Here is a 21,734-nt window from a genome sequence, read left to right as displayed (position 1 = left end):
CCCAGGGTAGCAAACACAGAAAAAAGTAAAACAATACAATTAAAAATAAAATAAAATTATATTTTAAACATTTAAAAACAATAAAAAATTTATAAATACTTTTAATACTGTTGCGTTGAAAATTTATTGGAGTAGGGATAGCTGGCAATTCTGAACCAGGTTCTTAGTTGATCTGATGACCTTGGAACTTTTCTAAATGTCTGATTTTTTGCCGACAATTATTTCTGAATTTAATGTTCACTCAGATGTATGCCAGATAGCTAGCATCTGTGTCTAGACGCTTTCAATATGTGAGTTTCTCCCACTGCTTAATTTCTAAAAAGCAGTGGTAATAGGATTCAGGGGTGTCTAGATGCCATGTTCTCATCCTAGGAAACATTTCTATCTCAAATGTGTGCAAATTGGTGTTTTTAATTAGGGATCTCTTAACTTTGGACACAATTTCAGCATCCAAATGGCTATGTAGCCCCCAAATAGGCAGAATATAAATACTGTAAATAGTCCCAAATCCAATGTTTTATGGAGGGCGAAACCAAGGCCTTTTAATAATTCTACATGCCCAGTGCATTTTGAGGGAGAATCCTCCTTATTGGCACCTATAAGGTATACAGTATTAAACTATGCAGGTTTCCGTCGGGGGGAAAAACATGCTTTAATTCAGATACCCACACTCCATCTTCATATTTAAATATACACAGCAAGATGAATCAAATCATGGGTGTCAGTCATTTGGCACTTAGCAAGATATCTATTGTCTTGGTAAGCCAACTCTGTAATAATCATAGTCTTATGAACAGTCATTGAATAGACAGCGAAATGACCTGCAAAAATAGAACAATGAAGTAGTTGCTAAGCTGTCATGATATCATTTTCTTTTTCCAATATGAGCAAGCGTTTTCTTTACTGAGCAAACATCTTGAATTGTAGCACTTGGCTTGAGTGGAATAAACCCGCTACGCTATCTCAACATGATCTTAAGGCTGAGATTGGTATCTGGCAAAGAAGTAACTCAGTCTCTTGTTGTCATGACACTTGGCATTTACGACAAACATTACCACCACCTCTTAGAACTAGATTAACATTTCTTATTGTAGGCGTTTATGTTGGAATGGCATCGGGAGGATGCAATTTTAATTTTTCCTAATCCAATTTAAATGCAAATGTTAACCACTCACATGATGGCATGTGTACATAATTAAGTGTCATTATATACTACACGAATCACTCAGAAAGCTCCAGAGAGCTATTTTGCTGCATGTCTAAACTTGGAAACCAGCCAAACAGTTTACATCTTAGTTTTGCTTTGGTGTTTATGCTTACTAAAGTTTTCTTAAATTACAGGTCAACAGATTATGGGACAACATATGAAAAACTGAATGACAAAGTGGGTCTGAAGACCATTCTTAGCTACCTCTATGTCTGCCCAACTAATAAGCGCAAGGTAAGTGGCAACATATGATTGGTTTAACCCTGACAGAAAATTTACATTGATTGTTAGTTAATATTTACATAGTGTTACCAATGTTCCTGAATCACAAACAAACAAAAACAAGTAGTTTACAATTTAGATGGTCTTGTACCTTCTTTTTAATGTTCATTGCATCCTGGTTCTCATGCTGCTTTTTGACGAATGACAATCTTTCATAATACTATATAGCCCTTTTTAATCATTCAGTGAATGCATGGATAGGGAGAATGTTATCTCTTCCCTTATCTTCACTCCCATCTCCTTGAATTGCATGTCCATGTTTTCAAGTGAAGGTGAGAACAGAGACCTACAGGTGTATAACATAAGCACATTCGGGAGCCATGCACATGGCCAGGTCCCTGATCATAAATATGAAATATTCATATGTACGTGCGTCTGCACCTGCATAGAGCTCTTTGCGCAAATGCAGATGAGCATGTGGGTGGCAGGGGAAGAAAGCAGCATTGCAACCCTGCTCCGTACACATTTAGTGTATGAGTGGAAAAGATGTAGACATGGCCATGCTTTCTTCCAGCCTGAAGCTTTCGTCTTGGTGTTCTACTGAAATGGCATGAGAAACATCCTAGTGAGACTATAGGATGGGAAGTGATTTCATAGATCCAGCCAATGAGGAGCTGCATAGGGAACCCCTGAACTTTCCTTTTTGACATCATTAGCCCAATCCCTAGCCTCACTTTCTGCAATATAGCCTTTGATGTTTTCCATTTGACTCCTTACCATTTGACTCCACTGAAGTGTGTTAATCCTTTGCTTACTTTATACTGCAATATTGTGGGGTTGTTTGGTTAAAACATTTTGGTTAAAACATGTTAAAAAAAAACAGGGCTAGTCACAAACCGTATAATACATACTGAATAAATTTAAGAAGTAGCCAGATGCAGGAGAATGAAGAGCTACAAGATGCTTGATGAAATACATCCCTGGAAAGCAAGGAATTTTGCAATGTTATTATGACCTGTGTATGTGACACATGATTAACCAATTAAAAGTTATCTAGAAACATTGCCAAAAATGTGTTCTTTCTAAACAAAACAAAACAAAAACCTGCAACATTTCAGATATGCAAAATTGTTATTGTATTCAGATTCACATGTCTCGTATTCTTTAACAGTGTTGAATTTGGGGATAAGTTTGGGGATAAGTTTGATTCACTCATACTGAAAATGCACAAGATAAATAGTATGAAGCCTGAAGTTATTTTGTTTCTTCTTGAATTAGGATGAACTCATTGTTGGGAAAGGGAAACGGCTCATTAAGATGTTAGAGCCTCATCTATAGAGGCCAGATTGTATTTAAAGTTGTTTGCCTTTTAAGTACTCCCAATAGTGAGCTGAAAAGGATTTGACAAAATCCTGCAGAGAAAATGCATCCCAAAGCCCAGAAGGTTTTAATCATACGAGCACCCCACTGAGCAACAATTTATGAGGGATTTGTAATACGGGAAATGCTCACAAAAGAGGGATAGTTATTGTTGCTGTTTTCTCCTCGTGTACATATGAACAGTTTATCTTGCTTAGGACAGACAAGAAGTTTTAAGAACACTGAAAATAATTTGGGAAAGGCTTCACTTCCAGGGCCAGCCTTACTATTTGCTGGGAGCAGCTGTTGGGGGACAAAGGTTGTGTGCCTGTCTTGACTCCCCAACCCATGTGAGGAAAGGAGACCTGTCCAAACAAGAGTTTGCCCCTCTAGTTTGCCTTTCCCTTCCTGTGAACCCCACCAGCTGAAAGACCTCCTTTTCCCCTAGCTGCCTCCACCTTGGTTAGTTACTGGATCACCTCAAGAACATCTTTAGTCCATGTGTGGGTTTGGCTTTTAAGCATGGGTTGAGCAACTACAGAAAAGAGGCCACAAAGCTTGATAAAAGGGGGAGGGGGTTAATCTTGAAAAGGTTTCAATATATTAATAGTTACATGCACACAAACAATCCAAGAGGACAAAAAGATGTTGAAAATAAATGAGGATAAATGCAGCCAGCTATTAATATCTCAACAGTTTCTACTAGCTAAAATTCCTTTTAGCAAAATTCTTTCAGTCAGAATTCTTAGGATCTTATGTCAGGCCACTCTCCTTCCTCCTGCACCAAGATTGATCTTCCAAGAACCTCAGATCCTTCATCTCCACAAGTAGCTCATATACCCCCAAGCTACTCCCCGCCCCCCCATAACCCAATCCACAAACCAACCAATATCAAAAAGTATGCTTTTGCGTTTCACAGACCAGACTACTAGGAATTCACACTTTGCCTCATTATTTTCTAACACCTCCTGATATGGTTATATGCCTGCCAAGGTTGACTCTAGGAGGCAAACAACCCCCATAATTCCCAAACTAAATTATATACAAGATTGTTATGTAAACTGTTATGCCAACGAGCCAGGTATGCTCAGGTGCTGTGGAGGAAACTATCATATTGTCACTGTTGAGGTAGGATACACCTGCCAGTCTAGTCAGCTTCGTTCTGTGGAAGAGGGAGATATTTTTCCCTTTGCCTCAGGCAGCAAAATGTTTTGGGCTGGCACACAAAAACATTATTTATTATTTACACTCACGTACAACCTGTTTATTGATAGCAAACTCATTGTGGACCCAGGCATAGAGATCCTTCAGCCAGTGGGGCCCAAAGAGAGGGCAATAAAGACAGATACCTAGAAGAGGGCAGAACGGGGGCAGGGCAGGGGTGGGGCGGGGTGGAACAGTGGCATAATAGGGCACAGTGAGGTGGCACAGACTTATGTGCACGCCACAGACATGCACAAGGGCCAGGAACAGAACCCCCAAGCAAAATGGTTGACGTCTGTATATGCATTTATTGTCCTTTGACTGGCATAAATTTAAAGTTTTAAATTTATTCCAAAACTTTGAATGAATTATATGGAAATGTCACACAGCCTAAGAGCTAAACAATACAATAGAACCAACATCATTCAATAAATTAAATAAAGAAGAATGACTTGAACAGGAAGTGTTAGAAATTTTATTTTTAAATAATCAACTTTAGGAAGCAAGTATAGATTGCTAAAAGTAACCATGATAAGTGCTGGTGTTTTGTTTTGATTGCTCCAGTGTAATGGATCCTGGTGTTGAATGAATGGTTCTTCCTTGTGTCTTTAAGTCAGTGGTTCCAAATTAGGGATCTGGGGACCACTGGGGGTTCGCGGAACATATCCAGGGGCTCCTTGGGACGATCCCCTGCCAGGGACTCACTTCTCTTGTTAATTGCAGAGTGAAAGCCTTACACATATCATCCAGCCTCTGCTCATGACCAGTGTCTGCTTGCTGGCAAAGGAAAAACTTGTGAACGAGTTGCTGGATTGCAAGTGAGCTGGGATTGGGCACAAACCTCTGACACAGTTTCTTAAGGTGCTTACAATTGGAAAGGAGAGGGGCGAGACAGTTCAAACAGCTCTATGTGACCTCTATGTGGGCATCTGGAAAGAGAATGAGCAAGCATGCTTGGAGTATACCCAAGAGATTGTCCTATTCCTGACTCACTAGCTCTGGAAGTGGGAGATGGCTCCACATGGCCCTTAAGCAGCTGTCAAGCAGGAAATGGAGGAGGCAGGTTTATGCCCAGATGCAAGTTGATTCGCCACTTCGGACATTCCTTGTCTGACAGTGCCATGACACATGGGAATCATCACAAAAAAGAGGCAATTGTGACTGAAGCTCTTGGCCAAACAGATCCCAAAGGGATTGGCACACCCAGCCATCATTGCCATCCTCTGAATCTGAGGTGGGCATCAAAGAGCATCCTCTGAATCTGAGGTGGGCATCAAAGAGCAGGAGAATCTAAGCAACTCTGATGCAACAGTGGGATTAAGCCAGGAAAATGCTAGGAGCCTGGGTGTCATCCCAGCTTGCATGGCACTGAGCCTTAGAAACCTCACCCTCCAACTCCCAGTTGTGTGGAAAGGGAACCCCCCAGTCAGAGATGTATTCATAGTAGGACAAAGTGGCACTTGTTGCCACCTCAAATTTCTTGCCACCTCAAACTGCAACAGTTGCCCTCTTGTAAATGTGTCTCTGAATGCAAGGTACATTAACTACAGCTCAAAACTAACTATAGTTTCTTGTTAGAGTCCAACAAAAATTAATAGACCTTATTTATTAGAGTAGTAGTCTTATTGAAAGCCACAGGCCATAACTGATTTTCACCTGAATTTTGTAATTTGTTTGGTTTATGCTAATTTGTTGTGGGTACTTTAATATACCACACCTTGTTTTAATGTAACAGCTGGGTGACAAAACTGTCAGATCTCTTGTCAGTTTTACAGTATTCTGACACTGTGATTCCAATATTTATTGGACCAGCATTCCCTAAGTAATATGTTGCATATAAATGCACATTGACATATTTTGAAAAGCGTCTGCTGTGGTCTGTGAATGCCAGTCTTCTCTTTAATGTTTTTATATTCCACCTTTCGTCTCTCTCTTTCTCTCCCTCCACCCCCAAAATAAGCACAGGTTGTGTTTTTTTAAACAAGATATTCCTGGCAATAAATGAATCTGTAGTTCCCGGAGGGTTTTATGAGACATAAAGAAGAAAACATTATTTACCATTTAAGCTGCTGATCAGTCACTATTGGGGTTTTATTTGGGTAAATTACAACATCTTCTTTTGGATCAATCTATAATAATAGAAAACAATAATCTAATAATACTGAGGGGTATAAACCTTGGAGATATAAAAGCCACAGAAAACATGTTTACAGGCAAATAACTCTCATCTTGTTGAAATACGGTGCCACCTGGCCCTGTGATTTATGACAGTGGAGAATGGGGGAGGGGAGAGGGAAACCTCAGTTCTGACGAAAAAAATAATAATTCTGCCTGCATGGTTATTTGTCAACAAGTATCCAGAAGAGCAAATCCCAAATGTCCAATACATTTCTTATCTGGTCCGGTCTTCTTCTAATGGGCTGTTGCAATGAGAGAGGAGAAAACATATAGTTATATATATAGGAGGAGTTTGAAATTTGAAGGGAAATGTAGCTGAGTTTTTTCTATATGTGTTTTAGAGGAATTGTGGGGAAGCTTTTTCAGACCAAGGGCCACTTTCTCTCATGGGCAGCCATCCAGGGGCCACAATCCAATAAAAACATAGGGAAACATCCATCCAATTGTTAGAGGCAATGTCATATTTCAAGGACACATTCCAGCCAAGCAAATATACTTGAGGAGTGTGTAGAGCAGGGTTGCTATGAGCATAGCCAAGGGATGCAGGTGTGGTCAAGGAAGAGTCCAACAGGCCATTTGGAGTGGCTTTTGACTCTAGACTTGGGATTTACCACTCCGTTTTAAAGTAACTCAGGCTGTAATCGAAAAAGAAAATTACTAAGTAGTAATACATCACTTGATACAGTGAACCTTCCTTCTGAAAAGGCATACATAGGATTACACAGAAAGTTCTCAAAAAAGACTTCTTGATTTTTATTTTTATAAGAAACACTTTTTATTATTCTATATGGGCTTTAACGTCAAAGGTCTCCAAGTATTTGATTTTTAAAACTACATGGGATGAGTAAAAATCCTGACTGATATGAAAATGCAAGCGAAAAAAGAGACTTATGGTTGGTTGGGGGAAATATTTTTTCTGGAATCACTGAGCTGCTGGCTAATTTAGATGCTGTGTCCTCATAAATTGCACACTGTGTTCTTTCCAAGGAACCAGTACATTTGTTCTTTGTACATCTCAACACCATTGTATCTTTGCATCTCCAGTTAATTAATAAAACTCCAGTTGATAATATCTGCCAGCACTTTCATACTATTAATAGCACAATGTCTTCTCATCAGATATTGATTATTTCCTGTGGGCCTGGGTTTTGTTTTCTCTTGTCCTGCACTCCTGCATTAAATTTTGCTTTTATATCTTCTAAACCTTTCATTTTTAATTGCTGTGCTGCGGAATGTGCAAAATGAATGGGTTGCAGATGCCTTAATCCTTCAATATTTTCCTTTTTATGCACAGAAGGGATGATTAATATGTCTAGTATTGCTCTGCGTGTTTCCAAGAGAAGGTGCTATGGGTTATGGGTTACAGAGTTTAGTAGGAAAGGTGTTGCTTGATTTCAAAGCAACAGAAACAAATAGAATATTTATCCTACTGTAAAGCTACCTAACTTTCAAAAATAGGAGATGGAGAGAAGCAAAGCACAACTGCACATTTTGCTTTGATTTAGCACTGAGCTAAACCTGTGTGTCCAATTAATGACAGTTTACTCACACTAGGTGATAGGTGCAAGGATATGTTGTTGAACCCTCAGATTAAAGTCTAGTCCTTGGTGTTGAGCTCAGATATAGCTTTGGTTCTTCTTCATTCTAAGGGAAAAAGATCAAATTGAAAGTCATCAGCTCCTACAGTGGGTTTGTGGGTTTAATGCTGGTGAAGGACTTCTTTTACTAATAGACAGAGAGAATGAGACTGTATGAAACATGATTGATATGGTAGTGGAAGCACGAAAACAAGACGGCTGATTGTGATAGCTGAGAAGGTTACACAGACAGGTCATAAAGCCTGATTCTACAGTGGTCTAGCAAATGCTTTGCAGACAATGCAATTATGGTGTAAAGATGTATAAGATTAGCTGTTTTGTGCTCTGAGTTTTCAACACAGTATGGGGGGAAATCCTCAAAACAAAGGTTTAAAATGTGATGTACCTCTCAAAGAAAATGTTGTAGTCTTCTAGGTCAAATTTGCTTCATCAGAAATTCCCTCTCCAGCTGTGGCTATCTCTGCTGATTCACCTGAAAGAAAAGAAGTGACAAAGGTTGACCCTAATATGCACATATAGCTTAGTTTTGAGACCAATGAGATTCCCCTCCCCACCGAAGTTACATTAAAAAAAAAATCTACACAAACATACTTGTGTACTGTAAACACAAAAAGTCTTACAAAAGGTAAAATAGCGGATGGGAGGAGGAGGAGGAGGAGGAGGAGGAGAAGCTTGCTCCTGGGGAAGTTTTGGGTAGTTTCTCCAAGAGCTATTGATAATGTAAGAATGTAATGTAATAATATTCCAAAAGCTAGATGAGGTGTCTGGTTTTTATTACTGACTTTTAGACATACTTTTATTTTTTTTAAAAAAAATCAATTATTTTAATGTAGAGATCTGAATATTGTTTCTTCTATAGTAAGTCCAAAAAGACTGCTTCAACCTATATAACTGGGAGACATCAAATTTATGTACCAGATTTCTACTCCTGTTTTTCTTTTTTCATATTAAGTATCTTTTTTTCCTTTGGTTTTAACAAAGCTGCCTGGGTGTTTTATTGATGCTGCTGGATCCCTAAAGTTGAAAATATTTATAAATATGAGTGCAGTATTAAGACTTCAATATATTTTATTTTATGATGGATGACATTGCATAGCTTAAACCGTTGAAGCAATATTCTTTGGCTGGTTGAAACTCTCTGCATTGGCTGAGACTTATAACCTTGGATGCTGTTCCAGAGACAAATGCAGTCGATAAAGCAAGGAGAGTTTCATCAAATTGTACAAAAGACAGTTTATGCCTTCACTTTTTCTCCCTACCCCCACAACAACAACCACAATCCAAGAAACATGTTCTAATTTCTATAGCAATTAAGATAGAAATATCTAATTGAAAGTCACTGGCATTGTTGAATATTGAACTTCTTTAATTCTGTGTTCAGTATAGAATAGCATCAGGGTTGTTGTTTTTTCCCCTATAGTTGAGCTATATTTTTATCATCTTTATTTCCACAAAAGTTTCCTGCTTGTGTCAAATTGTTTGTCTGACTCCTTTCTCAGCCCTATTGAGATTCTTTAGATTAGCTCTAGCATTCTATAAGAAAGAGTTCTTAATTCAGTAGTACAGTAAAGTTTGCATACCCAGGTTCAATCCCTGGTTTCTCCTGATAAACAGAACTTCTCAAGAACACTTATTTATCTTCTTCGCTGCCAATCTGAACAGAGCTACCAGAAATGACCTATTTGCTCATATGGCCTTGGGCATGAGGTTTGGGACCAGGGACACGTGAGATCAAAATTTCAAATATTTAGCATCTTATATCTATTTTATGACTCTTATTGGTTAAATGTGCTCAGTCTCATTTCACATTGCACAGCTTTCTCAAATTTTCCCTAGTTAAGGTGTTGTTTAAATAACCACAGCAATATTTCCCCCTGCTGCTGAATCTCTGCTGTCATTCCTTGGTATGAGGCCTTTCCCTTTCCTCTCATTTTAAGAATGTTACTGACATTTACAAATTCCTACAGGATGATTCAGTCAATTACTACCAAAGACACCCATTGTTCCCAGCAAACTGACCTTTACTCTTAGGCCCCAATTAAAATCTATTTCACTTTCCTCCATAGAGGAAGCTATAATTGGAATCTTGGACCTTTGCCAGGAATAACTATTCCACCCACCCACCCCCTTTTATTTTTGAAAATGCAATATTGAGGACAAAATGTAAATTAATTTGGAGGGGAGCTGATGTAGTGTTTAATGAAGATTTTTAATTACACACACAAAAAATTGCCTGTCAGCACAAATAAGTGCGGGGAGACAGAGGAAAAAATTTTCTGAGTGGGCATGGTGATATGGTTTATTTTCCTTCACTTTCTCTACTTTACACTATGATGTCCCAATTATTCCACAGCTGGCATTTGTTGATAATTGGAGGGTAGAATCTGTTGCTAGCTTTGCAATACCTGCTTTCCTTGTCTCACTGATTCAATAATTAAAATATCCCAGAACTGTGCAAATGTTATTTTCACAGGCTAGTGTGCCTGTAATTTTTTTAAGGCCCTGGAACAGGTGCCCTTTCAATGCCAGATTAAACCCTGTGGAGGCCCCTGGACATATCCCCCCCCCCCCATAAATTATCTCCTAATATGTTTGTGAACACCCTACACACTAACTCACAGGAAGCTTCGTACAGTATCTGGAGGTTTCTCGTGTGCGCACTCTTGTGGGATAACATTGAACTAAGAAAGCTTGATTGTGATTTCCTTTGAAGATCAATATTATTTTGATCCATTGTCGCGGGGCCCGTAAAAGGCCTGGCTCACTTAGTCCTTCTGATTGCGGCACAATAATATTGTTATAATATTAAGCTGGAAGCCAGAACCCTTTAATTCCTGGATCTAGCAAGTTTTAGAATTTAATCAAAGTTTCTGTTTCCTGGAATAGCCCGGCTAGCCTCCTGGTGAGGTGATAGCCTGACTGATGAGCCATTAATGGCAAATAGGTGGGGGCCCCTCCCTCAACAAACAAAGCCAGAGTTGCGAGTAGAGTTGCAGGGATGTGACCTATAAGTAAAGCAGAGAGAGAGAAGAGAGAAGAGAGAATCAAAGCAATGTTTGAGAAGAATGCTTAATTTCTGTTTGAATCTAAGGCTGTGGCTATGGGTAAATCAAAACCCTCTTGGGGTGTTGATGCTGTGAACCCCTTCATCACAGGCTCAGGTAGTGTATTTGTGTAAATAGACCATATCTCATAAAGACACCACAATTTCCACTGTGCCTCATTCCAAAAGGAAACACAAGCCCTGGGTAAATGCCTGGAACCCCTGAAATCTTGCACCGCTCAGAGATTGGGTTCGCACGCAAGAATATCATTGCCCACCATCAGGGCCGTCTTTAGCAGATGTGGTGCCGAGTGCAAATATCTGCCCAGCGCCCCCAAATTACCACAGATGGGGGGGGGGGGAGCTGCGCACTGCCAGCCATGGGGGGGGGGGGGAGACTCTCCCCCATGCTGCTGCAGGAGAGCAATCCCCGCAGAGGCTTGGGAGGCGAGCTGCATGCCCGCCAGCTGTATGGTTGATGGGGCGCAGCTTGCGGGCATGCAGGGAAAGGGGAAGCCGCTAGCAAAGCTGCGCAGCTCCCCCACTCGCTGGGGCACCCCTAAGAGGCCGGCGCCCTGGAGCAACGCACCACTAAGCCCTATGGGAAAGACGGCTCTGCCCACCATACTGAATGCCTCAAATGCATGATGCACGTCCCTTTAAATTCTCCCTTGTTTTGATTTTGATCACATTCATGACTTTTGTTTTATTTGTCTTGTCTGATCTTCATTTGTCAGACATGCCTTTTGAGTAGGCTTTGATATTTGAACAGACATAAATTTGAACTACTGAAATCCAAATGCCAGCTGCAAAATGTGCATACTTGAAATATGAAAGCTTATAATATATTGACACTTCCATTTGAAATGCATGTTTCATAACAGAGAGTTTTGTTCTGTTTTAAGAAACAAAAAAATTAACCTTTTGAATGCAGGAAGTACCTAAAATTACAAAAAATTGGCAAGATTTAATTTATTATTGTCACCCATGCAGAGTTTTCAAACATATCAAATTCAAAGTAAGCTGTAGATAATATCAAACATCTCCATAGCCAAATGTACAAGATAAGGATCATTTCCAAAGATCCTGTTTTTGGTATGTATTTATTGGGCCAGACATTCTCTTCAAAACATTAGATTTTAATTGGTGTTTGGCTGAAACCCCAGTGCAACCCACTAATCTGCTAAGAAGCTAGAGGATACTGTTTGGTTCATTTGTTCTTCCAATGAGCTCATCACAGCATTTTAAGCATACAACCACTGTGCAAATCATGTTAAGCTGAAGGAATGGCTTGTGAAGTTCATTACTGGGAGCCACCAGCCACCACTGTGGGACAATCTAGGGAGGAAGGGATTTCCCCCTCTAGGAGTAAGTGTTGGGAGATTCTTTGATTCTATGAGATAGTGGTGCATCCTGCACGTGTGTCTGAGTCAGCACTCTACAACCTTTGCCTAGCCCTCTCTGCTCAGACTGTGGGCTGCTGACATCTGAATGGGTGGCTATTCCGTTAGCAACTGTTACGGTGCTGCCATGCTTTCACCACCAACACTACCTGGCCAGTAATAAAAGAACAGTGGTACCTCTGGATATGCACACCTCCGGTTGCATATACTTCAGGATGCGAACATGGCAAACCCAGAAGCATTTTTCCAGGTTTCGCCGCGCGCACATGCGCAGAAGCGGTCGCTCCGGTTGCGGAAACCTCAGGATCCAACCAGAGATCTGGAATGGATCCCATCTGCAACTGGAGGTACCACTGTATTGCTTACTAGGGGTTTTGAGTTTTATATTGAGTTTCACAATATAATGCCAGCAATGTGTTGCTTTTCTACTTTGGGTTTACCAGCAACAAAATTGTATACCCATTTCAGGTTTCTGAGGTGTTCCGCTGCCCATAGTTGGTACATCACAATAAAGAAGGAATATCTGGCACTTTGTGCCTCAGATTTTGCTCTCACATTTTGACTTCTGGATTAATATTCCCTCCCAGGATTTAAGTACTACCACACGTTGTTTGACATGGAGTATTTCAAAAACCTCATCACAAAAATGCAACAGAAGTGTTAACATATTTGTGCAAATACTGAATAAATTGTTTAATAAAAATGTTCTAATTGGTTGGAACACTCTATTCTGGGACAGAACAGCACAAAAAAGCCTTCAAGTTAGTGAGATTCAGACTCTACACTTTACTTCTTCTTTTTTTGAAAAAAACTTATCATCATTTTTCTTATCCAACTCCCCAGCAATAGGAAAATGTTCTTCATTGCTCAATGCATTTCCCAAACTCTGCTAGACAAGATTCCGTTCTTCAAGGAGATGGAGAGTAGCAGCAGGAGGAGTGAAATGGGGGAGAGGTTTCTATATGAAGATTAGGATTTCCCCAGAGGGAAATGAAAATATCAACATAGTTCTCTTTTTCTGGGAAGATCTAAGCAAAAGGCTACAAGTTAAATGCATCCTCCAGGAATCAGCGAAGGCCTTCTATCACAAGAATCTAGCAGAGCCAGCTTGGTTTACATGGGGGGAAATTGAGGGTTTTAAAATTATCTCTGTATTTGCATGCTTTGATATTAGAAATTCAATGCAAAAGTAACTTTTGCTTTCCTTTCATGTGGAAAAAGAACCCTTGACTCACCACAGGTATTGTAAAGTAGGCAGGAAACATGGAAGCCTTCTTTACAACTGGAAGAAGTCAAAATCACATGCTATTCCTTACACACCAACACCTTAGGGAATGTACTTTAGGGGGCTATGGCAGAACCCATATGGCAACTAATTAATTAGACTGACCAGATGACAAGGCCCTCATCCCTTGGCTGGTCCAAAGGAAAGCAGGGCAATACATATGGTACCAGCTTGGCTGCAGGAGTTGCTGGAAGGAGGTGTACAAGGTGCCATGCAACCATCTAAAAGACTCCATTCTGGGTTTATGTAGGGATTACTCCTTGTCTTTTTCTTCTCCTGAAGATGTCTCACAAGGCAACAGGTATGGATTTCTCCTTGAGGTTTACTCCCGAAGTCTTTCTCATGAATGAATATAGCCGCAAGGCAGCAGAGGTTTAGGATCAGCTTTCTCCTTCTCCTAGATCAGGGATGTCCAACAGGTTGATCGCGATCTGCTGGTAGATCGCGGTCGATCTCTGGCTCCCTTTCCTTAACGTCACTAAAACTGACTCCTGCCATGCCCCCTCGGCCTGCCCTCCATTGTTGTATGATCTCTGCAAGGGAAGATGGAGCTTTCTCTGTGCTGCTGTTCTGATCCATAGCAATCTTTTTGCGAGTGACTTTATCCCTTTGTCCCTTGCCTTTAACGCCCCCAAAAAGGAACACCCCCCAAAGTTTTTTTAACCCCCCAAATGGGGATTTTCTACTCCCTAAAAAAAGCTCAAGTACTTTGAGCTGAACCCTGCCAGTTTTTAATTCTGAAAGTTGATCTCAGTCTCTTGAGAGTTGGCCACCCCTGTTGGCCACTACCTTCCCATTTACCCATCATTTGCCTCTACAGTACATAGAGTAACTGCCTTCTTGATCATTAGACCCACTATTAATTAACCCAAGGGTTAACTACTGATTGCAATTAAAATGTGTGTTATGTGTGCTAATAATGACATTTCCTTTCATCAGGATGCTAATATAATTATTGAATCAATATGACAGAGTGATCACTAATTTGAGTACCTTTCTGCCTGAAAACGTGCTACTTTCCTAATATTTTGTACATTGCTAAGTCAAAGTAGACCATCCACTAAGAGTTTGTTTCTTACAACACATTTAGTACTCAAGGTCTAATATCCAAGTACAAAATAAATGCACATCATACCAATTATGAAAAGGAAACGTATAATTTGCAGTTTTCCCCTTCAGAATATTTGCAAAAGCCTTCTAATCAGTTTATGGATATTTTGAAATGAAGCATATTATACTCTTACACACACTAATAACTGACAGATAAAATCAATATTTGTATTTTGGTCTTAGAACCAATGTAGAAAAAAGAAAGAAAAAAGAATAGTAAGATGAATCCCTAAAGTACTATCAGAATACTTTACTGATTAATTTATATACTGCTTTATGTTCATCCTGTGTCACAGATAAATTGGCACATCATGGGGAAAACGTGTTAATTTGCACCCATAGTCATCTCCTCCCTCCTTCCTTTTATTAACATCTGAGTGAGCATCTCCCTTGATCTCTCCATACCTATTATCCACTAGGAAGTCACATCTACATCCATGACCTTCCGAGTAAGAGATAATGGGTGCCTAGCTGCTGCCTCATTTGTGGAATTGGTCTTGCTGAAAGTGGATAAATCATACGGCATCTATTTAATCCACTCCTTCCATTTTTCTCCAGTCTTTCAATCTCCTGCACCAAAAATTCTTTTCTAAAGCACTAGAAACAACCTTTCTCTGTCTTCCTTCTGTTCCAGTGACCTTCAAAGATATACTCTAAACAGGTTCCCACAGAAGGTCTAGGCATTGAAGCTTAGGGTGGAGCTAGAATTGATATCAGACTTCACACAATGCAGAATGCTACAGCCCATATTGTTAGCGGTGGAAAGAAGAGCCTATTCAACCCATGTTGTGGCAACTGAATTGATCTGCTGTTACTTTCCAGCTGCAATTCAAGGTGACCTGGAAAGCTTTTCACAGCATAGGCTCCATATTTCAGATGGCATGTCTCCCTATATAAATGTAGAACTAAATGTGATGCCATGTATGGGTCTGGCAAACATACATTCTGTGGTCCCTATTCTCTCCGCAGCATGAAATGAATACTGCGACATCATCATATCATACCCCTTAACTGTCCTGGGGAAAAGGGACATGACAACCATTTTGGGTGGCATGCTCTCATGCAATTTCGGGGTCTCTTTGTTGCATCTGCAATCTTGTGCTGCATCCCAAAACACAACAACAACAACAACAACAACAACAACAACAACAACAACAACAACAACAACAACAACAACAACAATAATTTATTATTTATACCCCACCCATCTGGCCGAGTTTCCCCAGCCACTCTGGGCGGCTCCCAATCAAGTGTTAAAAACAGTACAGCATTAAATATTAAAAACTTCCCTGAACAGGGCTGCCTTCAGATGTCTTTTAAAGATAGGTTAGCTGCTTATTTCCTTCACATCTGAAGGGAGGGTATTCCACAGGGTGGGCACCACTACCGAGAAGGCCCTCTGTCTGGTTCCCTGTAACCTCACTTCTCGCAATGAGAGAACGGCCAGAAGGCCCTCGGTGCTGGATATCAGTGTCTGGGCTGAACGATGGGGGTGGAGACGCTCCTTCAGGTATACAGGACCAAGGCCGTTTACATTAGCAAGATGGTGCTGAGAAAGCAACTCTTTACCATGCCATTGCTTTCTTCACCTTCCTCATAGCACTGCCATTTAACAATGTACCACACACATAGTGTTGGAACATTTTTTAAATGGTGCTGTGGAGAAAACAGCAGCAGCTAGTGGATAGAAAAAGTATAAATAGAAAACATTTATTATTACTAAATAGTCAGTTCATGTGCTGCTTTTTAAAAAAACAACAACTAGGTACATACTATAAAAGATATTATATTATGTGATATATCTAAATTACAGCCATCATAAAGCACTATGTATAGATTCTTGTAAGAATTATATGAATAGGGATCACGCTGCAGTATATAATTTGGTGCATTATTGCTTTGTAAGAGTTATAATGCGACTGGCATCCTGAGATGGAAAAACATTTCTTATAGTTTAAGGATATTTGCCAGGAGTAGGTACAAAGACACCTTATGAATAAATGCTTTAAAAACAAAACAAAAAACAAAAACAAAAAAACAAACTGAAACAGATTCATCACCAGAATAATGAGCAAATTCTCTTTAGGTGATTTCCCTCCCCCCCCCCCAACCCCCAAATGGCATCCCTCCATAGGATAGCTGCTTTGAAATTCTAAGCAGTCAGAAGGCTGTTAGTTGATTGAAATGCAAAACCTTCAAAAAGATAAATGTGTCTCATCATCCTTTGATGAATTCTTCCCAAAATATCATAAAAAACTCTTTACTACAATCCACTGACTTGCCAGAGCTGTGGGCCCCAATCCAGGGAGTTGAAAGCGCAGTGGAGAAATTGTTCAGCTTCTCAGACTGCTGTCAAGCTACAGGTTGTTGAGGGTGGTCCCTGCCCTTTCCCCCCACCTAAGTGAAAATCGACACTATGAAAACAGATAATCTGTAAAGTGGAATTGAATAATATAGCAGCACTGCAAGTTCCCAGTTCATGGATGTGGTGGTGGTTTTCCCTCTGCGTAGTACCCTTTTGCAATGGCTGCAGGGAGAATTTGGAGGCTGTGCTCAGGGTGTGATTGTGCCTGGGGATGCATAGTCCAGACAGAGTTGTGCCTCCTTGTCATGCTCATGCAGGATGAAGCCACTCTATGAAATCTCTCAGGAGGAAAGTGTTAGCATTTAATGTACATAAAATGGTGTGTTTGACTGTCTTCTGTTTAAAATGCTGTGTTTCCCTTCGGCAAGAAGGTCCGCTATGGCAAAAGCATTGGAGAAGGCTGGCATTTTGCCATTTCAATGTGTCAAGCTCCCTGATGACTTATTGCCAGAAACAGAAGCTCCAATGATGAATAAACTTTGGATCTCCGTCTCGGACCAGAGAGAGGAAAGTTTACTGAACCACATAAAGGACTGAACCCCATTTCTTGTTTGCAATGTGTTATTGATATAAATGTTGCAAAATACAAAGTAACTCATATTTAAGATTGTTCTGCAGCAAAGCTTTGAAACTCATTCTTGTGGTGGAGAAACTTCATTTCTACACTTGCCCCATGAGCTTCCTCCCTCTCAGAGCTATTCAGATCACTGTTGACAGGGTCAGAAAGGAATTTTCTCCCTTTCCTTTTGGTCTCATGGTCTGCTTGTGTGCTTGCCATAGGCAACAAAATGGCCACTGTGTGGAGAGGATGCTGGACTAGGTGGGCCACCAGCCTGACCCAGAAAGCTCTTTATAGAACATGAACGGCAAATTTTCTCCTAGTGCTGCCATTCATATTTGCCTCAAAATAGGCATCTGTCAGCCAACTTTCTTAGATGGGACACACAGTGAGAAGAAATAGTGTCTTATTTATCCAAGGCTCAATTAATTTAAGGGTTTGTAGGTTGAAGCCAGCGCCACTAATTGTGTCACTCTGAGTTTGATACCTGTGGTTTTCCATTCACAAACAATATAGGGAAATAGAGCTTTCATGTGGTTTGCCACCCACTTGGACACCTATTGTTCTCACATAGCAATCAGTGGCCATTTTCTCATATTAGTGGAATAAAACCCTGATCACTTTCATGGAACAGGAGTGCAAATGGCTGAGTTCCTATGTAAGAACAACAGTGTAGCTGATAGATTCCCTCATTCCTTAATGGCTAATTGCTTCTTTCTTCAGACCATTGCCAAGAGATAGAGAAAAGAATAAATGGCCAAGCTCTGGATCATCTCTGTATAATTATTCATTTGTCAATTTTCAAAGCTTCCAAATAACAAGCAAAATTAAATGTGATTTGGCAAAGCAAAGCTGGCATGATTAGTACATAATGGAGAATATGCCACACAACTAACCAACAGGCATACATTCAAAATCGAAGGCCAAGTGAGTGAAGAAGCGGTCAGTTGAAATGTTCACCTGATGACTGCCTTGGTTTCTATGCAGTTTCTCAGTTGAGAACATAAGAAGAGCTCCACTGGATCAGGTCCGGGGCTGATATAGTCCAACATCATGTTCCCAATGGTCAACCAGATGTCTATGGGAAATGCACTAATAGGACCTGAGCACAACAGTGCTCTTCTCTCCCGTCTCCTGTCCTGATTCCCAGCAGCTGGTATAGTGGTACCTTTGGTTACGTACTTAATTCATTCCGGAGGTCCGTTCTTAACCTGAAACTGTTCTTAACCTGAAGCGCCACTTTAGCTAATGGGGCCTCCTGATTCCACTGTGTTGCCGCTGCATGATTTCTGTTCTCATCCTGAAGCAAAGTTCTTAACCCGAGGTAATATTTCTGGGTTAGCGGAGTCTGTAACCTGAAGCGTATGTAACCTGAAGTGTATGTAACCTGAGGTACCACTGTACTCAGTCACATACTGCCTCCATTAGTGGAGATAAAACATATCCCTTGTGGCTAGTAGCTGTTAAGAATCTTACATTCCATGAATTTGTCTAATCCTCATTTAAAGCCATCTCTATAAGTGGCTAGCACTATTCATGTGGGAGCAAATTCCATAGTTTTAACGGTGCACCATGTGAATAAGAAATTTCTTTTGTCCATATTCCAGTGTTCAGCTTCTTTGGATGTTCGGGAGAGAGGGAGAAGAGCCTTTCTCCATTCACTTTTGCCCCATGATGCAGAATTGTATACACCTCTATCTTGTCCAGTCTTGCTCTTCTCTAAACCTAAAAGTCCCAAACACTGTAAGCTTTCATCATTCATTATGCGATTTTGAATCTGAGCATAGGAAACTTAAGTTAAGCTTCCGATCAGATGCTGGTGGGAAGAGACTCCTAGATTGTATATTGGGGGGGGGGGCTCTCGTGGGAAGAGGTGCTTCGCATTTTCTTCTTCTCTGCACCAGTTAGGTAGTGGCAAGTTGCAAGAGGGGCAGTGACATCCATAAGAATGAACTAGGTGAGAGGCTTACAATAAACATCAATTATCAAAATACAGCATCATTGTCAAGGTGTGTGTATAATGTATCAGGGACTATGCAGTTGCTAAAATCTACGCAGTTCTGAGTTTGCATTTTACATTGACATCTGTAGCTCTACTTCAGCTCTCATCTACTTGGCAGCATCCACCCAGCTTCCATCATATTCTGTTTCCCAGGTGGTTTATTATGGTAGACCTTTGCATTTGTGACTGAATACGATTTTCCAGCCAGGCTAATTCATAGCTTTACCTGTGTCTGCCTTTCACTGAATCATGAAGCCAGGCTTCTCTGAGGTATCAGAGCTTGTTTTACACAGATGATGCAGAGCAGTTGAGTATAGAGAGGTATCTATCTAATCATATCCCATTCTTTCCCACCTTCTTGTCCCATAAATTCATCCAAAAGGGTATTATTAGTTTGGGGTCTGTGTGGTTCCTGGGTGCTGATGCAGTGGCTAAGAAGGGTCCTAGTATTTTCTCTACTACTCTCATGGCATGTCTTTCTAGCGGGGTAGCTATTAGTCTGTTGCAGCAAAAGAGACAATCAGGAAATCTGTGATACCTTAAAGACTAACAAACTGACTTTGGTCAACATAGTTTGCTTGACTAGATCCCACTTTCTTAGATGCTCTGTCAACTATGTCTTGTTTGTCAAAAATAGGGGGAAGACAAAAAGATGTACAGTGGTACCTCGGGTTAAGAACTTAATTCGTTCTGGAGGTCCGTTCTTAAACTGAAACTGTTCTTAACCTGAGGTACCACTTTAGCTAATGGGGCCTCCCGCTGCCACCACCACACAATTTCTGTTCTCATCCTGAAGCAAAGTTCTTAACCCGAGGTACTATTTCTGGGTTAGCTGAGTCTGTAACCTGAAGCATCTGTAACCTGAAGCATCTGTAACCCAAGGTATCACTGTAATAAACTGGTAGTGTTTCAGGCAGTCTTTAAAAGTATATAGATTTGAAAGTTTATCCCAAAAATCATGGTACCACCCTAATTAAAATAAGTAACTCTTTCAGTACACAAATCAACACTGTTTGGCTATTTATGAGAAGGTGTTTATAAAAGAAAAATAATAAAAAACAGAATCAGCAGAGGGTGTATAGATGGATATACTGTGGATACACAAGCTTGATTTTTTTGCTTTATTATACTGAAAATACTTCTCATACTTGATGGGGAACAATAACTGCAGTCCTGAACATGCCTGCCCAAAAGTAGGACCTATTGACATCAAGGAACTTAAGACTGCAGCCTAATGCTCTAAGATTAGCAGTGGTCACAGATTGTGAGCAGGTCATTTTTATGTTTCTCAAAGAAAGTGTAAATGCCTGTTGCTGAGCAGGATCAGGGCAGATGAAGATTCTTCTAATTCATGAATATGCAGTCTCTAGCCAGGAGACCCACTGAGAATGAGGATATTTTCTAGTCACTCAAAGGCACATTGGTTTGCACTTCTGTGCTCAGTCAACTAAACAATGTCTTATATCAAGCCTTTAAAAGCTTCATTTAAATAAAATTTTGCATATGTAAGTGAGACTGCATTACGTTAATATGCCATTTTGATCGCAGTCCCGATTTGGGAACGGAAGGAAAGTGATATTTTATCCATCACAGCCTCAACAGCTTTTTTTAAAAGTATGAACCTGGCAGTGTCATGAATATGTTTTATTCTAAGATATTCTATTTTACTAGTGAACCATTTCATTATTTTTACCATAAAATTGTGCTGCACTAGACTATGTGACTGTACTAGGCTGCAAGATACCAGCTATGGAAGGAGAGAGGAGGACTTGAAATCTGGGGGAATACAATGTATTATAATGGCTAACCCATTCTTTGGATAATTAAGTGATTTTTCCACTCGATATAGTTTTTAATTACCATCAGCATTGTCCTAGGTACAGCACAGACTATGTATGTATGTGGCGCACACACACACAACACACACACAACACACACACATATATTGTGCTTTTTTCTGGGGGACACAGGGGACGCATACCCCTAAACATTTTGTGAATCTAAGTTGGGCCTCATTGAGGGACAGTATTTTAATATGAGTAGGAAAACATTTTTTAAAGAAAAAAGCACTGTATACACACACACACACTCCACATATACATACCCCACACATCTGACTGGGTTGACCCAGCCACTCTGAGTGGCTTCCATCAGAATATACAAAGACACAACAGAATATCACACATTAAAAGCTTCCCAA

General features: G+C 40.3%; 1 protein-coding gene across 6 annotated transcripts in view; it reads left to right on the top strand.

Moving 5' to 3' along the window:
• SORCS1 (sortilin related VPS10 domain containing receptor 1) overlaps positions 1-21,734 on the top strand; it is a 365,332-nt gene that overhangs the window by 184,460 nt on the left and 159,138 nt on the right. For all 6 annotated transcript variants that reach the window (XM_028730333.2, XM_028730337.2, XM_028730335.2 and 3 more), the window contains exon 3: positions 1,342-1,441. In XM_028730333.2, coding sequence (XP_028586166.2) covers positions 1,342-1,441 — 100 coding nt within the window. The remainder of the gene's footprint in view (positions 1-1,341; positions 1,442-21,734) is intronic.

This window comes from Podarcis muralis, chromosome 6 (genome assembly GCF_964188315.1).
Source record: "Podarcis muralis chromosome 6, rPodMur119.hap1.1, whole genome shotgun sequence".
Classification (NCBI taxonomy): domain Eukaryota; kingdom Metazoa; phylum Chordata; class Lepidosauria; order Squamata; family Lacertidae; genus Podarcis; species Podarcis muralis.
Note: the sequence above shows the minus strand (reverse complement) of the source record. Positions and strands in the feature narration are given on the sequence as shown.